The 23,199-nt window shown below is 49.8% G+C and overlaps 1 protein-coding gene across 1 annotated transcript; it reads left to right on the top strand.

Annotated features, from left to right (window-relative positions):
* Positions 1–874: 874 nt before the first annotated feature.
* On the top strand, positions 875–21,519 carry Slc41a1 (solute carrier family 41 member 1). The gene is made up of 11 exons (XM_027417657.2): positions 875–1,276; positions 2,812–3,821; positions 11,989–12,096; positions 13,033–13,104; positions 13,740–13,884; positions 14,000–14,146; positions 14,881–15,028; positions 15,824–15,903; positions 16,754–16,888; positions 17,110–17,258; positions 19,238–21,519. The coding sequence occupies exons 2-11, from the start codon at positions 3,447–3,449 to the stop codon at positions 19,421–19,423; spliced, it is 1,545 nt and encodes a 514-aa protein (XP_027273458.1). The 5' UTR covers positions 875–1,276; positions 2,812–3,446; the 3' UTR covers positions 19,424–21,519.
* Positions 21,520–23,199: the final 1,680 nt, after the last annotated feature.

Genomic DNA, 23,199 nt, shown 5'->3' with positions numbered 1-23,199 from the left:
GTATGCTCAATTGCCCCCAAGCGCCTTTCTAGAGAGGAAAGGGGCAGGAAGGAACCACTGGTCACATGTTCCACCACAAGAGGGGAAAGAAAGCCTGGGAGTGGGAGTTCCTTCATGGGGAGGTCACATCCCCTGAACAAAAACATCCCAAAGAGAACTGGTACTGAGTTTGGGTTGAAGAGGTGGAGACACCCCAGGGAGGAAGTGGCAAAAAAGGCGAGGGTGAAAACACTCTCCTCTTTGATCCCACAAGGTGCGTCAGGGAAAATTGGACTTCATTTCGCCCGGGATGGAGACATCTCTCCCCATGGGGCCACGAGTTGGTCAAAGCAAGCCCGCTCCCCTCCACCCTTACCTTAGGTGGTTTATATGGCCCCAGCCGTTTAACAAATTTTCCCTCTAGCCTGCCCATCCCCACCCCTTTGAAGGCTGGAACTTTATTAAAGCAGATTCATTAGGGTCCGACCAGTTGCCCAGAGAGAAACGCGGAACCTGGAGGGAGAGATGACGAGCCCGAGAACAAGGAACTGTGCCCAAGGAGAAGGTAGGGACTGGGCGCGAGGAAGGAACACGCGATGACTGCCGGGGCCCGCGCGATCGCCAGCTGGCCGGCCCACTGGGGTGGTTTCGGGTCTTCCGGAAGGCGAGAGGCTCACAAGAGATAGTCAAGACACAGGGGTACATGTGTACAGACGCGCTTGCCCTGCGCACACCACTAGCCCCAGCGCTCCAGTTCCCGTCACTCTGCTGCGTTCTTTCCCCCACCCCCGCTCACGAAGCGCGGGGAAATGGGCGGGGCCTGGGCGGGGCCCGCCCCTCTTCCTGTCCTGATTGGCTGATGCAGTTGTCCATCCTGAATCTATTTTTTTGATGGAGGGGGGGTGCCACCCGCTCTGCCCCAGATCACGTTTGCCACCCACAGCCAACCACTCTTGTCCAAGTCCGCGGGCAAGAGGCGATTGGGGGCAAGCGAGCTCGGCACCCCAGGCTCCGTTCTGTCCCCGCCGGCCCGAGGCGGAATATCCTGCCCTCCAGGCCACCTCCCCACGGTGGAATCCGAGCGGCGGCCTCGCAGGAAGGCAGAAGCGAAATGTAGCGAGCCGGGTGTCGCGGTTGGACGCTCGCCTTGGCTGGGAGTGTAGCGGGGCACACGCTGGGGCTCGAGGAGGACGGCTGAGGGGGAGGAGTGATGAGAAGAGGGGGTACCCTGCATCCCCCGATACCGCGGGCCCCTGCTGCCACTCTCCCGGCGCCCTTCATCCCCAGCGAGGCGCAGGTCAGTGTTGTTGGGTCTGGGGGTAGAAGTGGGAGGAGGGGCCCTAGCACGCAGCGCTTTTGCAGAGTCTGAGTTACAGGGAGACGGCGGAAGTCATCCAGTTACTGCTCCACCCCACCTCTGTAGTTGGGGATACCCAAACAGGTCTTTTTTGTCCATCCCCGCCTGGGAAGGAAATGGGGCGTCCTAGGGCCTGAGGCCCATCGGTAGTGGCCTTACTGGTGATGTAGTTGAGGTACTGGCCTGTCCCCTTGCTAGCCCCCTTCCCGGTCAAAGTGGCCTGCCAGCGAGATGGGAGGGGTGGTGGTGTCAGGTTTTAGCGAACGAACTCAGAAACTTTTCTGGCATGGACGCGGTGGACTCACAGTGTTTCCTCCCGGCTGAGGATCTTTGAAAACAACGGTGCTGTGTTAAGGTGGCTTGGCTGGCGACCGAGTAAATGGAAAACTTATAACTTGGGCCCTAGAGTTTGATTCAGCCTTAACCAAACTGGAGTTGACTAATCGTGAGTGTTTGGAATACTAACAGCCTGTTCATCATACCTGCAAAACCCCCTGGAAATGTTTTACTATTGAGAGCCATGCTGGTGAAATGCAACAAGTTGGAATCAAGGCCAGGGGATTCCTTTAAAAAACATGAAAAGTGGAGCAGGGAAAGGCAGAGACATGATTTGGGAGTGAATGCATATTAGCTTGTGACACTTGGATTTGCCTTCCTTTGTTTTTCTTAACTCCTTCTCCACTTTTTACTGATACTTTTGTTTGTTTTTAAGAATTGCATTATGTCCAGCTGTTGGTAACCTTAGGGAATAGGGGGAGCCTAGGTAATCAAAATATGTAGGTAATAACTGGTAGTTTTACCCTCTGTCTCTTCAACCTAGTTAACTGCCATGTCCTATCTGACAAGCTCACTCAGCCAAGCATAGAGGGAGAGAAGTGTAGACAGAGCCTGGACCAGGGTCAGCCTCTGAGGTTTCTGTAACACTGTTGACTCTCAAGGGCAGGAGTAGGTAGTAGGCCTCTGGCTCTTGGCCTTGCGTTAGTTGGCTTTCCCTGCCCCAGTGACTACTGAGCCCTGGCATCTTCCCTCTTTGGGGGGCTAGGGCAATTAGAGGTCTGGGGATGCTTCTCTCAGTGATCAGTCTCCTTGTTTGCTTGCCCTGTCTTGCTGTTGCTGTCTTGTGATAAGTCATTCACAGAGGAGTGACTGCGTAGGGAATTTGTGTCTGAATTTGTGACTTACCACTAAGGAACTACACTTATTACTGAGAAGACAACTCCTGAGAACACCCTTCCCCACCTCAGGCTGCTCAGCTCCCATGGGGTCGTGGTTTGCTGTCCGGGAGGATGATGGAACGAGAACCTACTGGGCCTCCACATGAAATGGGACAGGACTGTTTAATTTTAGTGGAAAAAGAAGAGCAAATAACCGCCTCTGTAAAAACCTACTGTGTGTTCTGGAGATCTTCCTGGTAGGAACTGCTTTTGCTATCTACTAACATTCTCTCTTCTCTCTTTCCCTTCCTTCCACTTAAGGTATTCCACACAGATTCTTGTGACTTTAAGGACCAGGCAACTGAGAAAGTACAAGATCTTCTCAAGAAGGGAGGAGACCTCTGGGAGAGAGGGAAAAGACAGCAGACACTGTCCTGGGACCAGCTGAGCCCAAGGTGCTGTGGGAAGCTGAGAGCACCCAGCAGGAGTGGGAAGAAGCCCCAGCCTCAGACTGAAGTTGTGTTCTGAACAATCTGAATTCATTCAGCTTTTCACAAGAGGGCTGGCTGCAGCATCAGGCACTCCAGACTCAGGTTGAGCTCATCTCTTCTGCATGCCCCTGCTCTGAGGAGCTGGCCACTGAGAACCAAAGAAATCCACCCCCCACCCCAAGCATAGTGCAGAGCTGGGGGCAGGCACCAGCACTCACCCCTAGTGGCAGCTGCTGCATCTGGTGTGAGGCGTTTGTTTCCTTCCAGCTCCAGGCTGCATTGCTTGATGGGGCTGCCTTTTGGTAGATCAGTTTTTATAGTGCCAGGTAGGAGTGGAGAGCCGTGGGAAGAGGTCCCGCGGCACTCAAGCTTGGGTTCGGCCCAAGACTAAGTTCTTTCCCGAGTTAGAGTCAGAGGAAGAAAGAAAAATAAATAAATTCTCCCCTCCTCTCCTCCCTGCCTGTCATGTCCTCTAAGCCAGAGCCAAAGGACATCCACCAGCCGAACGGTACTGGCCCTACTCCTTCTCCCTGCTCTTCGGATGGCCCTGGGCGAGAGCCCTTGGCTGGGACCTCAGAGTTCCTGGGGCCTGATGGGGCTGGGGTGGAGGTGGTGGTGATTGAGTCTCGAGCTAACGCCAAGGGAGTTCGGGAGGAGGACGCACTGCTGGAGAATGGGAGCCAGAGCAATGAAAGTGACGACGTCAGCACAGACCGCGGCCCTGCGCCACCCTCCCCACTCAAGGAGACCTCCTTTTCCATTGGACTGCAAGTGCTGTTCCCCTTCCTCCTGGCAGGCTTTGGGACCGTGGCAGCTGGCATGGTGCTGGACATTGTGCAGGTAAGACCTGAGTAGGGTAGTTTCTACTCGCAAGCCCTCAATACCTTAGCCTTCTGGGAAAGTGACTCCTGGAACTTCCTCTCCATCTCTGTGTCAGAAGCAGCTGCTGCTTCCTAGAATACGATTTCCCTTTGGATCACATCGTTGGTTTCATCGTTGTCTCTGTTACTTTCTACAGAAGGCTCTGAGAAGCCAAGTAGCCCCAGGGAGGTGGTCAGAGCAACGTTGCCCAACAGTGACAGATGTAACTCCAGAACTCAGGCAGAAAGGAGATGAGAGGGGCAGAGCTATTGCTTGCCAGGATGCCTCAGTGCTCTTGAGCCTGGCTCCGTAGGAGGTATCTAGATGGGTCTCCGCTTTATGCCTGCTTTCCTTTTACTGGAGGTTTCAAGGATACCCAAGATAGAAAGCGCCTTTTCAAGCCTTCTCTTCCATTCCCCTGCTGGGCAAGAATTTACTCAGCTGTCAGTAGGGTCTCAGATCCAGTGAGAAAGCTCTTAAGGCATTTTGTATTGCTTATCTTCATGCATCCTTGGCACAGTCTCCTTAGTGAGTGAGGATGGTTTGGGAAGGTGGTGTAAGCTCTGGAAAGGCTGTAAGTGCTGGGGATGAGAACAAAATGTAACCAGACCTTGGCAGGACTGTCTGTCTTTGCTCCTTGTCTGTCATGCACCTGTTTTGGGCCAACAGGGAAATTCATGGGGATATTGAGTAGAAAGAACAGTAAGAGTTGGTAGGACCTGCGAGCTAAGAGCCAGGGCAGGGGCATGCTCTATTTAGTGCATTGTGAGTCAGGACTCACCAAGAGTCTCCAGGTTGGAGAGAGGAAGTCTTGCTTCTAAGTAAAAGTTTTTGAAGCTCAGTGAGGTGCACTGTGCTTTCTACCAGTGCTAGGTTCGTCTGAGTTAAGCACAATATATCTTGTGCCTGCTCAATGCTGGCTCTATCCTAGGCACTACAAAGCACAGAGGCAGAGGTGCTTTGGCCCATGTCCTTGGGGACCACTCCTCCCCCGACCCAGGCTTCCCTCACTATGATGTTTCCCAAAACAGTATGAAGCTCAGTATCACCTCCGCTTGCACCCCGCTAATGCTGCAAGCCATGCACACAGAGACTGCTATAGGGATCTCTAGGCCCATCTCAAGGCCTGAAGGTGGTTGGTGCTGTCTAAAATGTTCATGCAGACCCTGAGTCTTACAGGACAACTTTCCAACTTTGGAAATAATGAGAATGATATTTATAGCTTGCAAAAGTGCCTGGTGCTGCCTCCTCTCTCCTTAAACCTGTTATTGTGAAGGCTATTCCTACATGGAGGTTAGGAAGTCAATCCAGAGCTTGGGACTCCTCCCCTGCTGGTCATCTTTCTTCCTAGGACTGAGATCAGGAGGAGGAGGAAGGGGGGAAGATGTGAGACTGGTTTTGTAGTCTGCCTCACCTCTCCTTCCTGAAGCCTTGGGTCTCATTCTTACCACTTCTTGAGTTCTAGGTTAGTGCCTATAAAGAGCTGCAGGACTATAGTTCAGTGTACAGAGCTTGCCTAGCATGCACAAAGCCCCAGGTTCCAACCCCAGCGCCCCAAGACCTTTAAAACAAGGAGGCTACAGAACCAGCATCCTGGGGTGAACTAGGAGACACTTAGCTTAGTTTCTAGATAATGGTGGTGATGATGGGTTGGGGGGGAGGCATCAGAGGGCATCCTGTAAGCTTAAAAAGTAGGAAAAAGGCATTGATCTCCATTTTTGTAGATGGGAAACTACACTATAGATAAGCCACTGGTCGCTTCTCCCAGAGCCCCATGTCAGTAACCTTAGGTGCTTGTGTGTGTGTGTTATGGTTGGGATTTGCAACCTGGCTTAAGACTGTGAGGAGCCTGCTGTTTTTGTCTTGTCTTGGAGAACAGGACAGACTGGGAACCAGAACAATTGGCATTGGCTTTTAAAGTGAGCCAGAGCCAAAGAGAGGGGAGGATCAGCCCCAGGTCCTCCCACAGGACAGTCCTCTGGTGTCTTACCTTATGCCCATGGATCTGAGACATTGAGAGATTTAGAGAGTAGGGACCTGGAACTGCCCAGCATGCCCACTGAAGGCTGGCATCTCTCTCTCGGTGTGGCGTCTTGGCTCATGCCAGAGCTAGGGTTCAGATGGTATAGATGACAATGACTGGTTTGTCCTTGTGCCCCTCCCCCCATGCTCCCACCACAGCTGGGCTAAAGCAGGGCCCACAGATGCCTACAGCAAGATGACTGAAGTGGGTGAGTACAGGAGGACAGGGGCAGGGGACCACAGAAAGATTTTTCACTCTACGTCCAGGGAAATGATGGGGATGATAGATGCTCTTGGATACAGGATAAAATAACCTGCAAGCACCTAAGATGGGGCCACCTGGTGGTTGTTCAAGGTTCAGAGCATCAGGAGCCTACGTGAACCTTGTTACAGATATATCCTTGGCCCAAGGTTCCCACTACAGCTAAGACTGGGCTTTTCCTAGAAGACCCCCTTCTGTCTCTTGTCTGACCTCTTGCTTCGCACCATGTGCACAGTAGCCTCCACAGTGAGATAAGGAGCATGGGGTCTTTTCCAGAGTATAAACAGAGAAGCAGACTATAATCTGTTCTGACTTGCCCACTACAACCAATACTTGCAAGGGAAGTAGGAGCATGCCCAGTGTTGGCTTCAGAAAGAGACTGCACAGGAGCCTCAAGCTGCCTGTGCTTTGTGGCTCTCCCCCAGTCGGTCCTGGGCTCCTGCAGGTCTTCACATCCATTTCCTGTCAGCCTTTGTGAGGAATGGGTGGCAGGAGGTGGTGTGTGATCTCCACTGGACCTCTCAACTAGAATAGAACAGGGGGACTCTGCAGTCCCTATTTTAATGCACTCCTTATTGCCCCCTCCCTAGTACCTTCAAAGATGGAAGTGGATGGCTGTGTGGCCTTGGGGAAGGATGTGGGAGGTAAACAGACCTTTTTCTAGAGGTTCCTGGAGCCCCTGGGCAGGATGCTGAGATCCTGTTCCCTTGACCACCTCTACTCTACCGTCTCTGCCTCCTGTGTGCTATCAGAGCCATTTCCTTTCCTCATGCTGTGCACAGCTCTGTACCTGCAGGTATTGCCCTGCGGCCCCTCTGCTTGGATACCTACAGGATGCCTAGGACAAGCCTCCAGCAGATGGAAACTATGATCTCGCCTGACCCACGATTACCTGAAAAGTCCTTGGGCAGCTTGGTACCTGGTGCTAGAATCTGGGAGTTTGGGTCCTTTTAATGTCTTGATTCCATCTCTTGCTGACTTGGCTTCTTGCTGATGTGTTTCCAGAGCAGGAGGCTTTGCCAGATGAGGTGGAAGAGCAGGTTGGATGGCCAAGGAAGAAGTCACAGCAAGATCCCTGAGCTGTGAGGCTTGGGTGACTGCTCTGGATCAGGGTTGGTTTTGGGTGTGGAGGCCGCTGCCTCATTGCATTCCATACTTCTAGAATATCAGGAATCCGGAAGAGAGAAGAAAGAGAGGGTCCCAGATTCTGAGAAGCAATAAAAAAAGAAAAGAAAAGAAAAATCCCTAGGTGTTCCCCTATAACCTCCGAGCCAAGCAGCTTCCTGGACCCTGTTCCATCCCCATTGGTACAGAAAGGTGTGAGTGGTAGCTTGACTAATGGCTTAGCTGACTGGTTTGACTTCAGGGGCAGACACTCTGAGCCAGGGTGAACAGGATGGGCCTGAATTAGGCCAAAGGAGTAAGAAAAACCACCCTCATCTACACCACTCCATCCTCCATTCCTAACCTCAGGACCACCCTGCTTTCTGGCTGGCCCTGCTTCCCAGAGTCCTGTGGGTGCATACAGGTCATAGACTCCCAGCCTGAACCACATTTTTGAGAGGGTTTTATGGGTAGGAAAAAGAGATATAAGGATTGGCTCTTCTGTCCCAAGTGCCAGCTTAGGGCTTTGCTTTGTCAAGAGGTCTGGTATTGCGCATTCCAGGCTGTTCTGGGAGATGGGAAGACTTCTGCATGGGAGTGCTACTGGCCCTGGTCCTTTTCCTTGCCCATCTATCTGTCCCTTGTCATCCCTTCCAAAACCCCACAACTTCCAGATCCCCCTGTAGTGAAAAGCAGAGGGCACATATGCATTGGAAGGAGAAAATTAGAGGTGCTTACGGTAGCACCTAGGGAGGTTAACTGAACTTTTTACATTCTTTTCTCCAGGAGCTTGTTGCTGTGTAGCCCAGGCTAGACTCAAACTCACAACTTGTCTCCATCATCCTGAATTAGGTAGACTTACAGGCATGACACCGTGTCCTGCTGCATTTCTTCTTGTGTGTGTGTGTGATAATAAAGACATGCTATACTCCTTACCAACAGTTCAGAAAATGTCCCTTGCAGATTCTGTGAGTGTTCCCTTCATCACCTTCACTCTCTGGAGAGCTGAGCTTTCAGAGAATTAGCAGCTGGGGCGGGCGCAGGTAGGCAAGCATGTGGGGCTGTGTTCTAAGAGTGCCCCAAAAGCCCGCAGTCTTGACGCTTGTCAAGGGAGGGGAAGAATTCTTCCTTCTCTGAAGCTGCTTATCCAGTCCGAGAGAGGCAAGACTTTGGACCTCAGCTGAGGGAGCTGGATCCACAGGGGTGGCTGTCCTAGCCTTGTCCAAGAGTAACACTCCCAGGGCTCATGAGGCGCCTCACAGGGGCTGCCTGGGAAGGGAGAAGATACTCACCTTCCCCAGTATTTGAAAGGCAACAGTAGAAAGGTCAGAACTGCTGTGGAGGGGGGAGTGCCTCTTCCCCCACCCCACAGGAATCTTCAGAGAGTCTGGGTCCTTTAGGAGATGCTATAAAGAATCCTAGGCCCAGAAGCTCAGACAAGAACACTAACAGTCAAGGTCTTTACCTTTTATGACCCTCCCCCCCCCTCCCCCCAGTATTTTAGCCTCTCTCTGCTCCCTGGCCCCAGCCTCCTCTGATGGCTTCATGCATCTTGGGTTTTGATGTGGTTTGGTTTTTGGAGACAGGGTTTCTTTGTATAACATCCCTGGCTGTCCTGGAACTCACTCTGTAGACCAGGCAAGCCTTGAAGAGAGGCACTCTGCCTCCCAAGTGCTGGGATCTCTAGGCTTTATTTTGTTTGTTTTTTTTTTTTTTTTTTTTGAGATAAAATCTCTCTTTGTACCTCCAGCTATCTTCAGACTCCTGATCCTCCAGCCTCAGTCTCTAAAAGCTAGGATTACAGCATACCTTCAGGGTTGTTTGTTTTTAATGTTGCAGGAAGTCACAAAACATGAAGCTACACTGTAACCATTTTGGAGTGTGTAAAGTGTGTTCTCAGTTCCATTTTCTCTAACTTACACTCTGTATCCATATAATGCTAATTCCCTTCTCTAGGCCCTCAGCCCTTAGCAACCACAATTCATATTCTCTCTCTCTCTCTCTCTCTCTCTCTCTCCCTCTCTCTCTCTCTCTCTCTCCCTCCCTCCCTCGCTCCCTCCCTCCCTATTGAATGTGACGAGTACTCCAAATGGAATCATACAACTGGTTTGGTTTGATTGGTATAATGTCCTCAAGATTCACTCATGCTGTATGTAGCATGGGACAGGATTTCCTTTTCAAGGCTGAGTCATACTTCAGTATTGTTCTGCGTATTTTACTGGTCCACTCAGCTGCTGATGGACACTTGAATAGCTTCCACCTCTTGGCTGTCATGTGTAAGTGAAGCTATGAGTAGGAGTATATAAATATTCCTTCAAGACTCTGCTTTCAATTATTTGGAATAAATACTTAGTACTTGGGGGTAAGTAGTCAGGAGAAGTACTAGGATTGCTAATCATATGGCCATTCTTATTTAATCATCCATTCATTCACTGTGTGTGTCTGTTACATGGATTATGTACATTTTGTATGGGTATGTGCACATACATGTGCCAGTGGTCAACGTGGGACATTTTCGCTGCTGCTCACCATCGGCTTTTTTTGGGGGGGGGGGTTGATTGGTTGGTTTTGTTTGTTATTTTGGTTTTCCGAGACAAGGTTTCTCTGTGTAACAGTCCTAGTTGTCCTGGAACTTGCTCTGTAGTCCAGGCTGGCCTCAAACTCACAGAGATCTGCCTACCTCTGCCTCCCAAGTGCTGTGGTTAAAGGCGTGCACCACCACTGCCTGGCTTGTTTTTTGTTGTTGTTTTGTTTTGTGTGTTTGTTTGTTTGTTTGTTTTTTGAGACAGGGCTTCTCTGTGTAGATCCAGTCATCCTGGAACTTTGTCTATAGACCAGGCTGACCTCAAACTCATAGAGATCCACCTGCCTCTGCCTCCCAAGTATTGGGATTAAAGGTGTGCGCCACAACCACCTGTCTTGTTTATTTATTTTTAAGACAGAGTCTTTCTATGCAGATAGCTGACCTTGAGCTTTCAGCAAAGCCTATTCCTCCCAAGTGCTGGGGATCCAGGCACAGCCACTACATACAGTTTATTTTCAGTGTGAGGAACTGCCATACTGTTGCCATAGTAGCTGTATGTTATACTCCCACCAATAATGCAAAGATGTTCTGATCTCCATGTCCCTACAATACTTGGTGTTTTCCCTTTGTCCTCTTAGCCATCCTAACAGGTATACAGTGCATCTCACTGTGGTTTGATTTGCAGCCTTGCTCTCTACCAGTAGAGTAGAGGGGTTGGAATTGCCTAGTGTTCTAGCTCTCTAGTCTGTCCCTGGAACTGGGAACTGAACACTTGAGCAAGAGCTTGATGCCTTTGTAACCTGGCCATTGTGAAGAAATATGCTGAGGAAACAGCATGAGAGCCCTCCCTGTATCTCTTATAAGAGACTCATCTCTCTAGACACCCAAACCAACCTGCATACTCCACCTGCTGTTCACCCTTTTCAAACCTGCAGGTTTTTCATTCTTAAAACCCATGGCCCGCCGGGTGTTGATGGCGCACGCCTTTAATCCCAGCACTCGGGAGGCAGAGGCAGGCAGATCTCTGTGAGTTCGAGGCCAGCCTGGTCTCCAGTTCCAGTGCCAGGATAGGCTCCAAAAGCTACACAGAGAAACCCTGTCTCGAAAAACCAAAAAAATAAAAACAAAAAAACAAAAACAAAACAAAACATGGCCCTTTGGGGCCAGGAAGGGAGGCATAATCTGGACTTCTTTAGGAAAGCCTTGGTTTAGGTTACAACTAAGGGGGCTTTCAGTTACCAGCCTGAGTTCCTACAATAACGAGGGTAGTACTTTCTTTTCTTTTTAGTTTTTGGTTGGTTGGTTGGTTTTGTTTGATTGGTTTTGGTTTGGTTGGGAGATTTTTTGAGACAGGGTTTCTCTGTGTATCCCTGGCTGTCCTGTAACTTGCTCTGTGGACCAGGCTGTCCTTGAACTGCTAGAGATACACCTGCCTCTGCCTCCTGGTTGGTAGTACTTTTCTGAACCTTCAGTTTTCTCATGTGCAAGATGGGAACAAAGATAGCTCTTCATTGGTGTGTTGAGGTGCCTAGGTGAGAAAACACATTAACATATCAGCCAGAGAAGTTGATGGGAGAGCCAGGACTGAGTGCCCCAGGACTAGAACCCATGTCTCCTGACTCCAGCCTCTCCTAATAGGTATATTTGCTTCTGTCAGCTAAGAGAATGGGAGTGTAGAGAGGAGTCAAAAAAAAAAAAAAAAAAATCTCTTGAAGACCAGCATAGAAGAAGCACCATCTAAATTGAGAGCCTGCTCAGAAAAGTCACTGTGGCTGAGACCCAGAGCCCTTGGAAATAGAAACCAAACAAACGTTCTAATCACCCCGGCCCCAGCCCTGTGGAGTCTTGCTCTACACAGCTGAGACAACACCTCCCGAGGCTGAGGCCACAGAGAAACTAGATGAAGGCAAGGGGGCTGCAGAGTGCTGTTTGAGAGGACATTACCAAGGAGTTCTGGGGCAAAAGCCAGCTTGGGGTGGTTCCACTGTGGGGTCCCCATGAACGTATATAGCCTGACTGTGAGTCTCGCCTATTCTGGAATGGGGGCTTGGGCTGTCTTTTTGGAATTCTTGGGCTTATTCTACTCCCAGGCTTGTCAAGGGGAAGTAAGGTTCCTGTGTACTTACTCGTGCTGGTCCTGTTTCTCTGCCCTGTCCCCTGACTCCACACTCTGTTCAGCTTTAATGCCAGGCCTTTGAGGTACTAAAATCTTGGACGCTGTGTTCATCTTATAGCACTGGGAGGTCTTCCAGAAGGTGACAGAGGTCTTCATCCTGGTGCCTGCACTGCTGGGGCTCAAAGGGAACTTGGAAATGACCCTGGCGTCGAGGCTGTCCACTGCAGTGAGTGTCCTAGCTGTGGGGAGCAGGGGAGGGGGCCGGGAGAAGATAGAGACTAGTAGGTATCCACACAACTGCATGGGCCTATGGAGGGAGATCCCAGACTGGGTGTCCTGTCCCCGGGGTAGGGGCTCCCTGCCCAGAATGGTTCCCAGGCTTGGACTCTGGATGTCCCAGCCATCCCTGGATGCCTGCCCCACCTCCTGCATTGCAACCTGCCTCGTGACTGTTTGTGCAGCTTTGACAGGCAGGCTTCATGCTGGTCTCTCCAGCCACACAGGTGGGGGCCTCCTCTGATCTCTAGCCCTACTCTGCAGCTGGGCGGGAGCAGAGCCAGGCCCTCCCCACACCCCTTCAAACCATCCCCTCTCCCTATCTCAGCTTGTTCTTCAAGAGAAGAGGCATTTCCACCTCCCACAATCCTTTCTCTCTGCCACAACCATTCATGGGCTAAGCCCAATAGAAGGCCATGGCTGAGAGGCAAGAGGTATTAAAACTCAAGAGACCAGGCATGTCCCCCTATGGCCAAGTCTGGAGCAGATAGTATAGAAGGCAGCTAGTATAGAAGGCAGCTATAGAAGAACACCCCTTGCTCTTTCTTTCTCCTGGAGGGTACCACCCACTTCCTTCCAAATACTGGCAGCCTCAGCCCTGGGCCAACAACTGACCTTGCCTTCCCTAAGAGAACAAGCTGCTTCACCAAATCATGCAGATCCTTGCTGGAACGTGCTGCCCAGATAAACAAAATAGAATGGAATCTGTCTCTGTCCTCTCATATCCTGGAACTTACCCGCCTTGGGTGCTTTCGTATTCGAGTCACGAGGCAGGTTGCAATTTCATAGAGTCTTAAGCTTTATGCATTGCTTTTTGACCCAGTCTAACAGATAGAAACCCAGACCCTGTGCAGCAAGCTCCAACTGCTCACCCTCCCTCTTCCAGGCCAACATTGGACAAATGGACACACCTAAGGAGCTCTGGCGGATGATCACGGGGAATATGGCCCTCATCCAGGTAAGAAAACATGGACCAGAGACAATAGGCTAAGCTTTTCCTTAGTCAGGAATCCCTGAAAGGCTTAGGTCAGCCCAGCTGGCTCCTAAGCGGCTGTCCAGCATCCTGCAAAGTAGGCTAGGAGGTGACTAGTTACTCAGGAAAATGGCCAAGATAGGGAGAGCCCCAGCAGCTTCCATGTCACATGGCTTCCATGTCTCAGGCTCTAGATAGTTCTGGGGCTTTTGAGCCTCCACCACTCTCTGTGGTAGAATCAGACTTGTGAGTGTTGGAATGTTCTCTGCCACTGCTGTCCCATTCCCCCACCACCACCACCTCCCCTGGAAGGCCGCAGAGATCGAATGTCTTCCCCCTTGAGTCCCAGGTCTTGACTCTGACTGATCTCTGGGCTGTTGACTCTTATCCCATCTCCAGAGAAACATCCAACCAGCCAGTAATGTGTCCTAGGATTTTGCAGTGTGCACTACCCTGTACTGGAGTCAGGGATAAAACTAAATAAAGGCATCTTGTAGCCTGCAAGGACTGTGGAGTCCGGTCCTGCCTGCTTGCTATAGGGCTAGGAAGAGTCCTTCGGGGACTTGGTGACCCTCTCAACTAAGGAATGCTGCTCTCCACATTACTGTGTCTCTCCCCAGGTTCAGGCCACGGTGGTGGGCTTCCTGGCATCCATCGCAGCTGTCGTCTTTGGCTGGATCCCTGATGGCCACTTTAGCATCCCACATGCCTTCCTGTTGTGCGCCAGCAGTGTGGCCACAGCCTTCATTGCCTCCTTGGTGCTGGGTAAGAAAGGGAAGAAGACACAGGGGAGAGGATGCTGCTCCATGTTCTCTTTTGTTCATTGATGCCCCTCTATTTCCTTCTCACCCTACCTGGCTTGTCTCTCCTTCCTTACCAGGTATGATCATGATTGGAGTCATCATTGGGTCTCGAAAAATTGGGATCAACCCAGACAATGTGGCCACGCCCATCGCTGCTAGCTTGGGCGACCTCATCACCTTGGCACTCCTCTCAGGCATCAGCTGGGGACTCTACCTGGAATTGAGTAAGGCTAAGGCCCCTGAGAATGGCTTGGGTGGATTCCGGAGTGGCACTGGGAGAGATGGGAACCATTTTGCAAATGTGTGAAGATCTTTGCTATATTGTTAACTATGTGAACAGCTTGTCACACTTCCCAGTCATAGGGAGACTAGGTAGGCACTCATCTCAGCTCCTGCAGGCAAACAGCAGAAGGGAGAGGTTCAGAGCTCATCCCTGCTTAATCCTAGGGGTTTTGTTTCCCTTGGAGGGATGGGATGTGGAAAGGGGAACGGAAAGAATGGAAGCCTAGAATCTGCTTGTAAACTGAAGAGGAGAAGGGGAGGTAGGGATTTCTGGGATTGGACCAAGACACATACAGTTTGGCGTCTGTTTCTGTTAACTTTACTGCCTGAGCTGGGCATGGTGGTGCACACCTATGATCCCAGCCACTCAAGAGGTGAAAGCAGGAAGAGAGTGAGAATAAGGCAACTTGGGCTATGTAGCAAGACCTTGTCTCAAAACAAAAATGTAGTGCCTGAGTAGCTCTCTGCCTTCATTTATTCCTCTACAAAGTAGACAAAGCTGGCCTCACTACCTCCTGGGTGTGCAGCGATGATCAGATGAGGTGATATGCTTCCAGGCATTTAGGGTAGAATTACTGCCAATGGGTTGATCTCTTGGGACATCTGCAGTCTGAGCTGGGGGAAGCTAGGTACTGAGGCCCTGGCGCTTATCTCCCTCTGGTCTCTGCCCTTTCAGAGCACTGGCGATACATCTATCCCCTGGTATGTGCCTTCTTTGTGGCCCTGCTGCCTGTCTGGGTGGTGCTGGCCCGAAGGAGCCCAGCCACAAGGGAGGTCTTGTATTCAGGCTGGGAGCCTGTCATCATTGCCATGGCCATCAGCAGGTAGGCTGGATCCCTGAGTATACTCCTATGTCATTCCCACCTCACCATAGACCCCATCTGAAACTGGGAATGTATCTGTAGTGTCAGTCATGTGTCCCTTTATTGCAAGTGACAGGAACTATGTGTATTAGGTTTCATTCCAAAGTAGAACATATTGACCTTGGGAACTAAAAATAATCAGCTGTATCCCGGGATGAATGCAATACCATTGAGACCCTGGGACTCTACCACTCTGCTTTCTCTGTGGTGATCAGCAGTCCAGGTTTTCACCCTTCTGACTCCTCCCAATTCCAGCAAGAGGAGAGAGGCTTTCCCCCACAGTTGCACAGAGACCCAGTATAGAATGTCATTGCTTCCTGTTCAGTTGGTCACAGTTCTGTCCTTGAATCAGTCATTTAGGCTTGGGAATGCAGCTGTCTGGTTGGATGGGGAGATTAGCCACAATTGAAACAGTGTTACCTGGACCACAGTGACTGAGTTTGAGAGTGCTGGTTCCCTCAGGGAGGAGCCAGTGCTGTTACCATAGAGGAAATCAGTGCCGAGCAGGCAGGCGACCAGGGTCCTCATGGGAAGGTGGCTCTGCTCACACTTCTTGTACCAGAGTCACTATGCCAAGTCAGGAGATTATGTGCAACAACTGTTTCATTTAAGAGAACCAAAGACTGAAAGGAGGGACTCTGGAAGCCACTTTGCTGCCCTTGTCCCCAAGGTTAGAGTGGCCTGTGCCTCTTGTCCCAGAGACTAGAGCAGAACCTTTCAGTGGTCTCCATGTCATTTGTCTTTCTGTCTCTGTAGTGTGGGCGGCCTCATCTTGGACAAGACTGTATCAGACCCCAACTTTGCAGGAATGGCTGTCTTCACACCTGTGATTAATGGTGAGGCCTTAGCATTAGTTTCTGGGGGAACAGCTGGACATGGCTTCTGTGTCACTCAGGGTTCCAGCAGACAAAAGAATCTTAACTCAGAGAGGACAAGATAGAGGTGGGGTAAAAGAACCAACAGGGGGACCATGAGGCACCCAGAAATTAGCAACATGAAAGTCTCTAGCCCTGAAGGGCCAAGGGGACCCAGAAATTATCTTGTAGGAAGGAGTCCAGTTAGAATTCCAGTCTGCCTCTTGCAAGAGTAAGCTCTTTCCAAAAAGCAGAAAAGAATCTAGAAAAAAGCAAACAAAAAACCCACAAGACCCCTCTCCCTGTTCACCTGCTGGTGCCTCCCACTGTACAAGCCAAGTAAAAGCATCCAGCAAGAGAAACTGGTGTGAGGCCTACAGCCGTCACCTCTCAGGGCTCAGGGCAAAGCTGAGAAAGAAGTACAGGGACTAGGTTGGGGTATGATGTTAAAGGCAAACAGTAACTGGCAGTTTACTGGGACATTACCATATAAGAGGTCGCACTCCTTACTGGAAACTGGTTATTGAGTATGTGAGCACTGGGTGCCTGACTCAGGCTCTATCCCTGCCAACACCCTCAGCCACTTCAAGGGTACATGGAAGTGTCAGACCTGCATGTAAGGGAAGTTGAAAGCCTAGAAGATTCCTCAGAAGCAGTGAAGTATTTGTCTTCTTCCGTCATGTTTTGTTCTCTTGGCACATGGGGAAAGGACAATACCTACATAGACTCTAGTGAAGGTAGAAGACAGGGCCCTACAGATCAAAGACAAAGAACAAGGTGCTTCCCTCCCAGTCCTTCTATCCAAGTCTGAGTCCTGTGTGTCTCTCTGCAGGTGTTGGGGGCAATCTGGTGGCTGTGCAGGCCAGCCGCATCTCCACCTTCCTCCACATGAATGGCATGCCAGGGGAGAACTCTGAGCCAACTCCTCGCCGCTGCCCCAGTCCATGCACCACCTTCTTCAGCCCTGGTAACCATGGCATCTCAACCTCTGGGTTCATTCCGCTTTGGGGGGGGGGGGTCGTCTGCAGACAGGAACTTCACTAGAGGCACCTGGGGCCAGGGTTCAGGGTTCTCCTCTGTTGTCTTCTCCTGAAATGCCCTGGAGGTAGAGCTGTGTGCTGGCCTAGAATATGGCACTGACCATCCTGTGACCTTCTGGTCTTCCTGTCTTCCTCTTTCCTCTTCCAGACGTGAATTCACGCTCAGCCCGGGTCCTCTTCCTCCTTGTGGTCCCAGGACACCTGGTGTTCCTCTACACCATCAGCTGTATGCAGGGCGGACATACCACCCTCACTCTCATCTTCATTATCTTCTACATGACAGCTGCACTGCTCCAGGTATGGCCTAGGAGGAGCCGGGGAGTCCAGGGGACCCTGTGGAATAAGAGCCACAAGTTTAGACCTGGTCTCTTGCCTCTTCTCTCTGTGTATCTGGATAGCCACTGCCCAGGACTCAGGAGGATAAACAGGCTGTGGCTCTAGAAGAGTTACCACCATGCTGTGTGACTTTAGCCTAGCTATATCCCTTCTCAGCCTCAGTGATACACTTTCAAAGTGAGAAGAGTAGACCAGCAGCAGGGGTTTCAGGCAGGCAATTACAGGACACTTAACAGGGGAACTCTGACCCACCTATACCCTGCTCCCTGCTAGCCTTGCCACAAAGCTCTACACTTGGCCTTTTTGCCGTCTGGGCTTCGTTTGAATAAAGGGTTCCACAGCTGGAGCAAGCATCAAAACCATTTTTCAAGACAAATCCAGCTTCAAGACTCATCCAGCCTTGCTCTTCTGTATAGCCATGGTACCCTCTCCCTATGGTATTACTAGATTTGACTTAGCCATTCTCCTATTGATAAATAGTTTCCCTCCAAACCCCCAATTCGGTGGTTCCTTGGGAAAGTTGTGTGTTATAGGAATCTTGGCAAGAGCTGGGCTAAAAATCAACCATATGTTGTTTCCCAACAGTAGTTAACCCAAATCACCGTGCTCCCTTGCAAATGTAATCAGGAGCTCATACACACACACACACACACACACACACACACACACACACACACACACACACCAATGGGAAAGGAGCATAGTTATGCCAAGGGTCTGTTGTGGCTGTTTCAGTTCATCCTTTCGCCTAGGTTGGAAGGCTAAACCTTCATGGTATCTATCTATGAATACCCTGTGGTCAGTTATAGCTGTCTTCCTATTCTGAATCTGTGGAAAAGCAAAGTGTTGACAGTTGCTCCCTGTAAAGTTCTGCCAGGTCCCTTTGCACCTGTCCCAGCATGTGTCCTTGTGCCACTCAGGAGGCTAGCTGCGAGGACAGCTGCTGCCATTCCCATCCTAGTGCACATCTAGCCACACTCTTAATTTGGGACTCTGAGGCAGCTGTCAAAAGGCTGTGACATTACAGGGAGGCTGGACTACAAAGCCAAGGCCAGAGCACAGGAATACAGGGTAGCCGTGTGCAGAGCAGGAGGCATGTGACAGGTTCTGGAATAGTGATCTCAAGAATAACACACCCCCACCCCAGAGCCCAACCATTAGAATGTGTCTCATTCTCATAGACATTGTCATTTGGGGATCCCTAAGCTAGACACTAGTGCTCCAGATTAAGTGCAGTTCCAACTGCAAGGTGCAAGTAAATCTGACTAAAATGCAAATTCCTATTCAGAAGGCCCAGTGTTAGGCTTGAGATTGTGCATGTGTGACACACTCCCCCACTGCAGTCCATACTACTGGTCCTGGACCCAGTAACTAGATTCTGATCTTGGCTATTCTATTCTCATCTGTAATTACAGAAGGTAAGCTAGGTACAAACAAATCAAAGTAGTAGATAATTCAAAATGCATTTCGAATTGCTATGCATTATAACTGACTTTATGTTTAGCTGACTTGTTCCTAAACCTATTTTTTACAGATGAATGTTAGAATAAACTTAGATTCTTTGAGCCTGCAACAGCAGGGTAGAAAGGGTGAAGAGAAACCAGCTTGGATAGTCAGCTGTTACCCAGATGACAGAGGAGAAAGATCCTTGTAAGGGAAACTGGCTCTAACTGCCAGCCCCTACCAGGCTCCTGGAGAGGCCAACATGGCAGGCATTGCAGTAACTCAAGAATGGCCTGACCCAGAATTAGAGGCAAAGACAGAGTTCCTGTTAGGGTAGGATTTAGTTTAGAAAGCCCCTGGCTTGGTGTGTGAGCTATCGTGGCCAAAAGGCTGTGACTGTCCAAGGCTGTGAACAGTCCAGTGAACAGTCCAGTCATGTGGCCTCTGGCTCCCCCTGCAGAAAGAGGATGGCTACAGCAGAACCCTTCTCTCTCCAGGTGCTGATTCTCCTGTACATCGCAGACTGGATGGTGCACTGGATGTGGGGGCGGGGCCTGGACCCGGACAACTTCTCCATCCCATACTTGACTGCTTTGGGGGACCTGCTTGGCACTGGGCTCCTAGCACTCAGCTTCCATGTCCTCTGGCTCATTGGGGACAGAGACACAGATGTTGGGGACTAGCTTAGCCACTCAGCCTCTCCCCCCCCCCCACCCTCTGCACTTTCTATTTGGATTTTTTTTTTCCCTTTTGTTTCCCTACCCCACCCTACACTACACTCCCGAGTCTTTCTGGGGTTTCACTTTGATACCAAATTCTCATTATTTTCAATGGGAATTTTTATACATTGAGCCAAGCTTGGATAGCAAAACTTCAGGAAGGACAGGTGGACTGAAATAAGCAGTTAAAGTGGACTTTTGAGACAATCACCAAGTGCAATTCCATGGTGGGTGCCTCCAGGTGAGGTAGACTGGGACCTCGGCGTTCTGTCTGGCATCTGGGGACCTTTGGATTAGCTTTAGCAACCTCAGCCTTGGCCCTAATGAGAAACTCTTTGTAAGTGGGCTCTGGGTTGTTTTCAGTTTGATTGAACAGAGAGATGAGGGATAATTAACACTCCACACATACTTTTATAGAAATGGACCAACTTCAAAGCACTGGGCAGGAGAAAGTTGCTTCAGCTCCAAGTAATCACAGCCCTGTTGTTCCAGGCCAACCTGCACACAGAATCAGGTGAACTGACTGTTCTGTCTGTGTACATGCGCCTTGCCCAATGCCTGATTGCTTTCCAGCTGAATGAGCGGTGGCCTGGGCTCTGCATGGATCAGTGTCATCCATAGGTTTCCAACAGTCCACATGCCTCCTGAGTCTAGCTTCCTCTCTAATTGTCTCCAAGCACTCCCTTTCCCCACAGCTTGCCAGAAGGGCTTCTAAGACTGGAAACAGGACAAGGAAATGTGGCAAATGAGGTTGACGCAGGGGGTGTTTCACTGCTGTTTCTCCTGAGGACATAACCACATGGTCTGTCTTGGCTTCTGTCACTTCCTAAAAGCACTCATTCTATCGTACCAGAGGTCAGTTGGCCTTTCTCTTGGCTCCTACCCACTGACATTTGTCATCCATTCACTCATTCAGCAAATCTCAGCTTCCTCCAATGAGCCTTTCCATAGCATGGCCTATGATAATTCTCCATCGAGCAATAGTTATGGGGTATCTACTGTGTTAGGTACAGTGCCAGGCATTGACTAGCCAGTGCTAATCGGGTCACAGCCCTAACCTCACCTCATTCCCTCGGTTACAGAGGCCATGTGCCCCTTTCAATCTGGTAGTAGACGTTCCCTCGCTGTAGGTATCTGTGCCTACTTCAAGGCAAGTTCTTGCCTCATTGCCTCTTTAGACCCAATGATTGCCAGCCCCATTACTCTAGCGGCTTCATGCCCTAAAATACCCTCCCTCCCCTTCTCTGTACACCTCACTACACACTCAGAGGAGGGTTTAGAACAAGCAAGCTGGATATCGGTCGGCTGCTTTGGCACCTGCCTGTACATGATTGGAAGGAAACTGGAGTCCCTTCTCCAAACATTGCTCCAAACGGCTAAACAACTGGGCTGTGGGCTCCTTTCTAGCCTGTTTGTCAGGAGCTCATAGACTCTTCCCCTATAGCTTAAAGGATCAGCCTCCAAGGAAAGGACTAAGCTGTGCCTGGATCTACAAAGACTTCTCGCCCCCCATTCCCTCCCACATAACCTGAAATCATAGAACCTTAGAATTGGAGTCAGAGGTTATCTAGTTGGAATTGTGTCAAGCAGATTAATACCAATCTGGGCTTGTTTCTGCTCTCTCCTCTGGCCTAACTCCACCCCAAAACATACACTTGTGCAGGCATCACACCCGAGACTTTGACCCCAGGGTCCCCCAGCCACTTACCCTATCCTGATTTCTGGTGTTGGATCAGGTAGTCTAGAGACTGAAGCATCCCTCTCCCTTTGCCCAGAAAGCAGAAAGGTAGGCACACCCAGGCTCAGCATGTGAGCAGAGGAGGACTGGAGTGAGAGGGAAGTTGACTTCAGTAGAAGAGTCATCTCTTCCCTCTGGGTTGCACCTATTGCATGTACTTTTGGCCTGACCAGAAGAAACAAAATTGGTTTACTTTGATATCCTTCAAAAGTTACAGAACTGTGTCTTAAGAGAATTATTTATAGTTACTATAACTGAATTGACAGATGTCGACTTAACTGATAAATTATATTTGGTAAAATAAAGTGGAAGTTTATTTCGATGGTTGGCATTCCCATGTGTCTCATCAAAAAAGCAGCCTCAACCATTTTTCTTGGACCCCATTCTGTGGTCCCACTCCCTCCTCAGAAATGGGAAGGGGCAAATGTGTGACAAGCAAGGAACCACCTTAGAGAGAATAACAGAAAACACACATCTATTGAGAAAACAGTGGTGCTGTGGGGCATATTTCAGAGGTTGAGAGCGGTCCTTGTATTCAAAGATATTAGACTGGGTCTCTTTGTGCGGGTGGTAATGGTATCTGGATTAGAATTCCTTATTTGCTGGTTTATACATGAGTCGAATCAAAGTAGAAATGCTTTTTACATGGAGTATTTGCCATGTATCTTCACTGGGTTCAACCCTGTAAACCCTGAGAAATTTACAAAACCGGCTGCAAGGGAATTGTGTTTGTACTTAGATTTATATGACCTTCCACAAATCACCTTCTCAGCTTGTTTCCTAACCTGAATTTTATAGATATATACCATTTATATGGTAGTTGTGAGATGCACTAAGTTCTGTTCCTGGTGCATGCTAAGCCCCAAAGTACTACAAAATATTAAAAGTAAGTAAGCTAATCAGCGTTACATTGTTGTAACAAAATTCCTGAGATAATTACTTATAAAAAGGGAAGGGAGCTGGAGAGAGGGCTCAGAGGTTAAGAGCGCCTTGCTGCTCTTGTAGAGGACCGCAGTTTGGGTCCCAGCATCCATATCAGGAACTCACAACCAGATGCCCTCTTCAAGCCTTCATGGCCACCTGCACAGACATTGTGGGTGGATATACTCATGGATTCGAGCACACACACAGTAGTTGTTTGTTTTTAAGGGAAGATTTCAGTACATGGCTAATAGGCCTCATTGTTTCTGTGGTATAGATGTTGTCAAGGACTCACAGTAGGGCAGACTGCACCTTGTGGCAGCAATCAAAAACAAACAAAAAAAAAAAAAAAAAGAGGAAGGACTGGTGGTTGATCCACAATCCACTACAAGGCATACCCTCAGGCCCCACCTGGTAAGTTTCTGGTACTTTCCAGTAATGCCCAGATAAGGACCAAGTCTATTGCACAGGCCTTTAAGAGACATTCCCTACTATAGCAGTGGAGACCAATGATGAGCAGTGCCCAGACACCACAGGATTAGCTGAGAGAGGCCTTGGCAAGCCATGGTGTTCAGGAAAGCCAGCCTTCCTGAGGTATGATGAGGCCATGGCCTGGAGGGAGTAGAGGGAAGGGGGTGCCATTCTACAGAGGAATCAGGAGCAAAAAGTCAGTCTGATATTTTGGGGAACAGAAAATAGTTCCAAAAGGCCTTGAAGGTGACCATACAACCTGTGAGCTTCGTATTAGGGGGTGGGGAAAGGCAGGGATGGTTCTTGTTTGTGTATTGAGACTTGCCAAGGGTCAAGAATGACCTTAAGGGGTGGACAGAGAGCTCAGTGGTTAAGAGCACTGGCTGCTTTCCCAGAGTATATGGGTTCAATTCCCAGCACCCGCATGACAGCTCAGAACTGTCTGAAATCCAGTTCTAGGGGATCCAACACTCTCACAGAGATAGATATTCATGCAGGCAAAACACCAGTGCATATAACATAAAAATAAATCATTTTTTTAAAAAGGGAATAACATTGAGCTTCTGATTTTCCTGCCTCTGGGTTACAGCCATGTGCCACCATTTCCAAT

Source organism: Cricetulus griseus, chromosome 5, assembly GCF_003668045.3.
Source record: "Cricetulus griseus strain 17A/GY chromosome 5, alternate assembly CriGri-PICRH-1.0, whole genome shotgun sequence".
NCBI lineage: Eukaryota > Metazoa > Chordata > Mammalia > Rodentia > Cricetidae > Cricetulus > Cricetulus griseus.
Note: the sequence above shows the minus strand (reverse complement) of the source record. Positions and strands in the feature narration are given on the sequence as shown.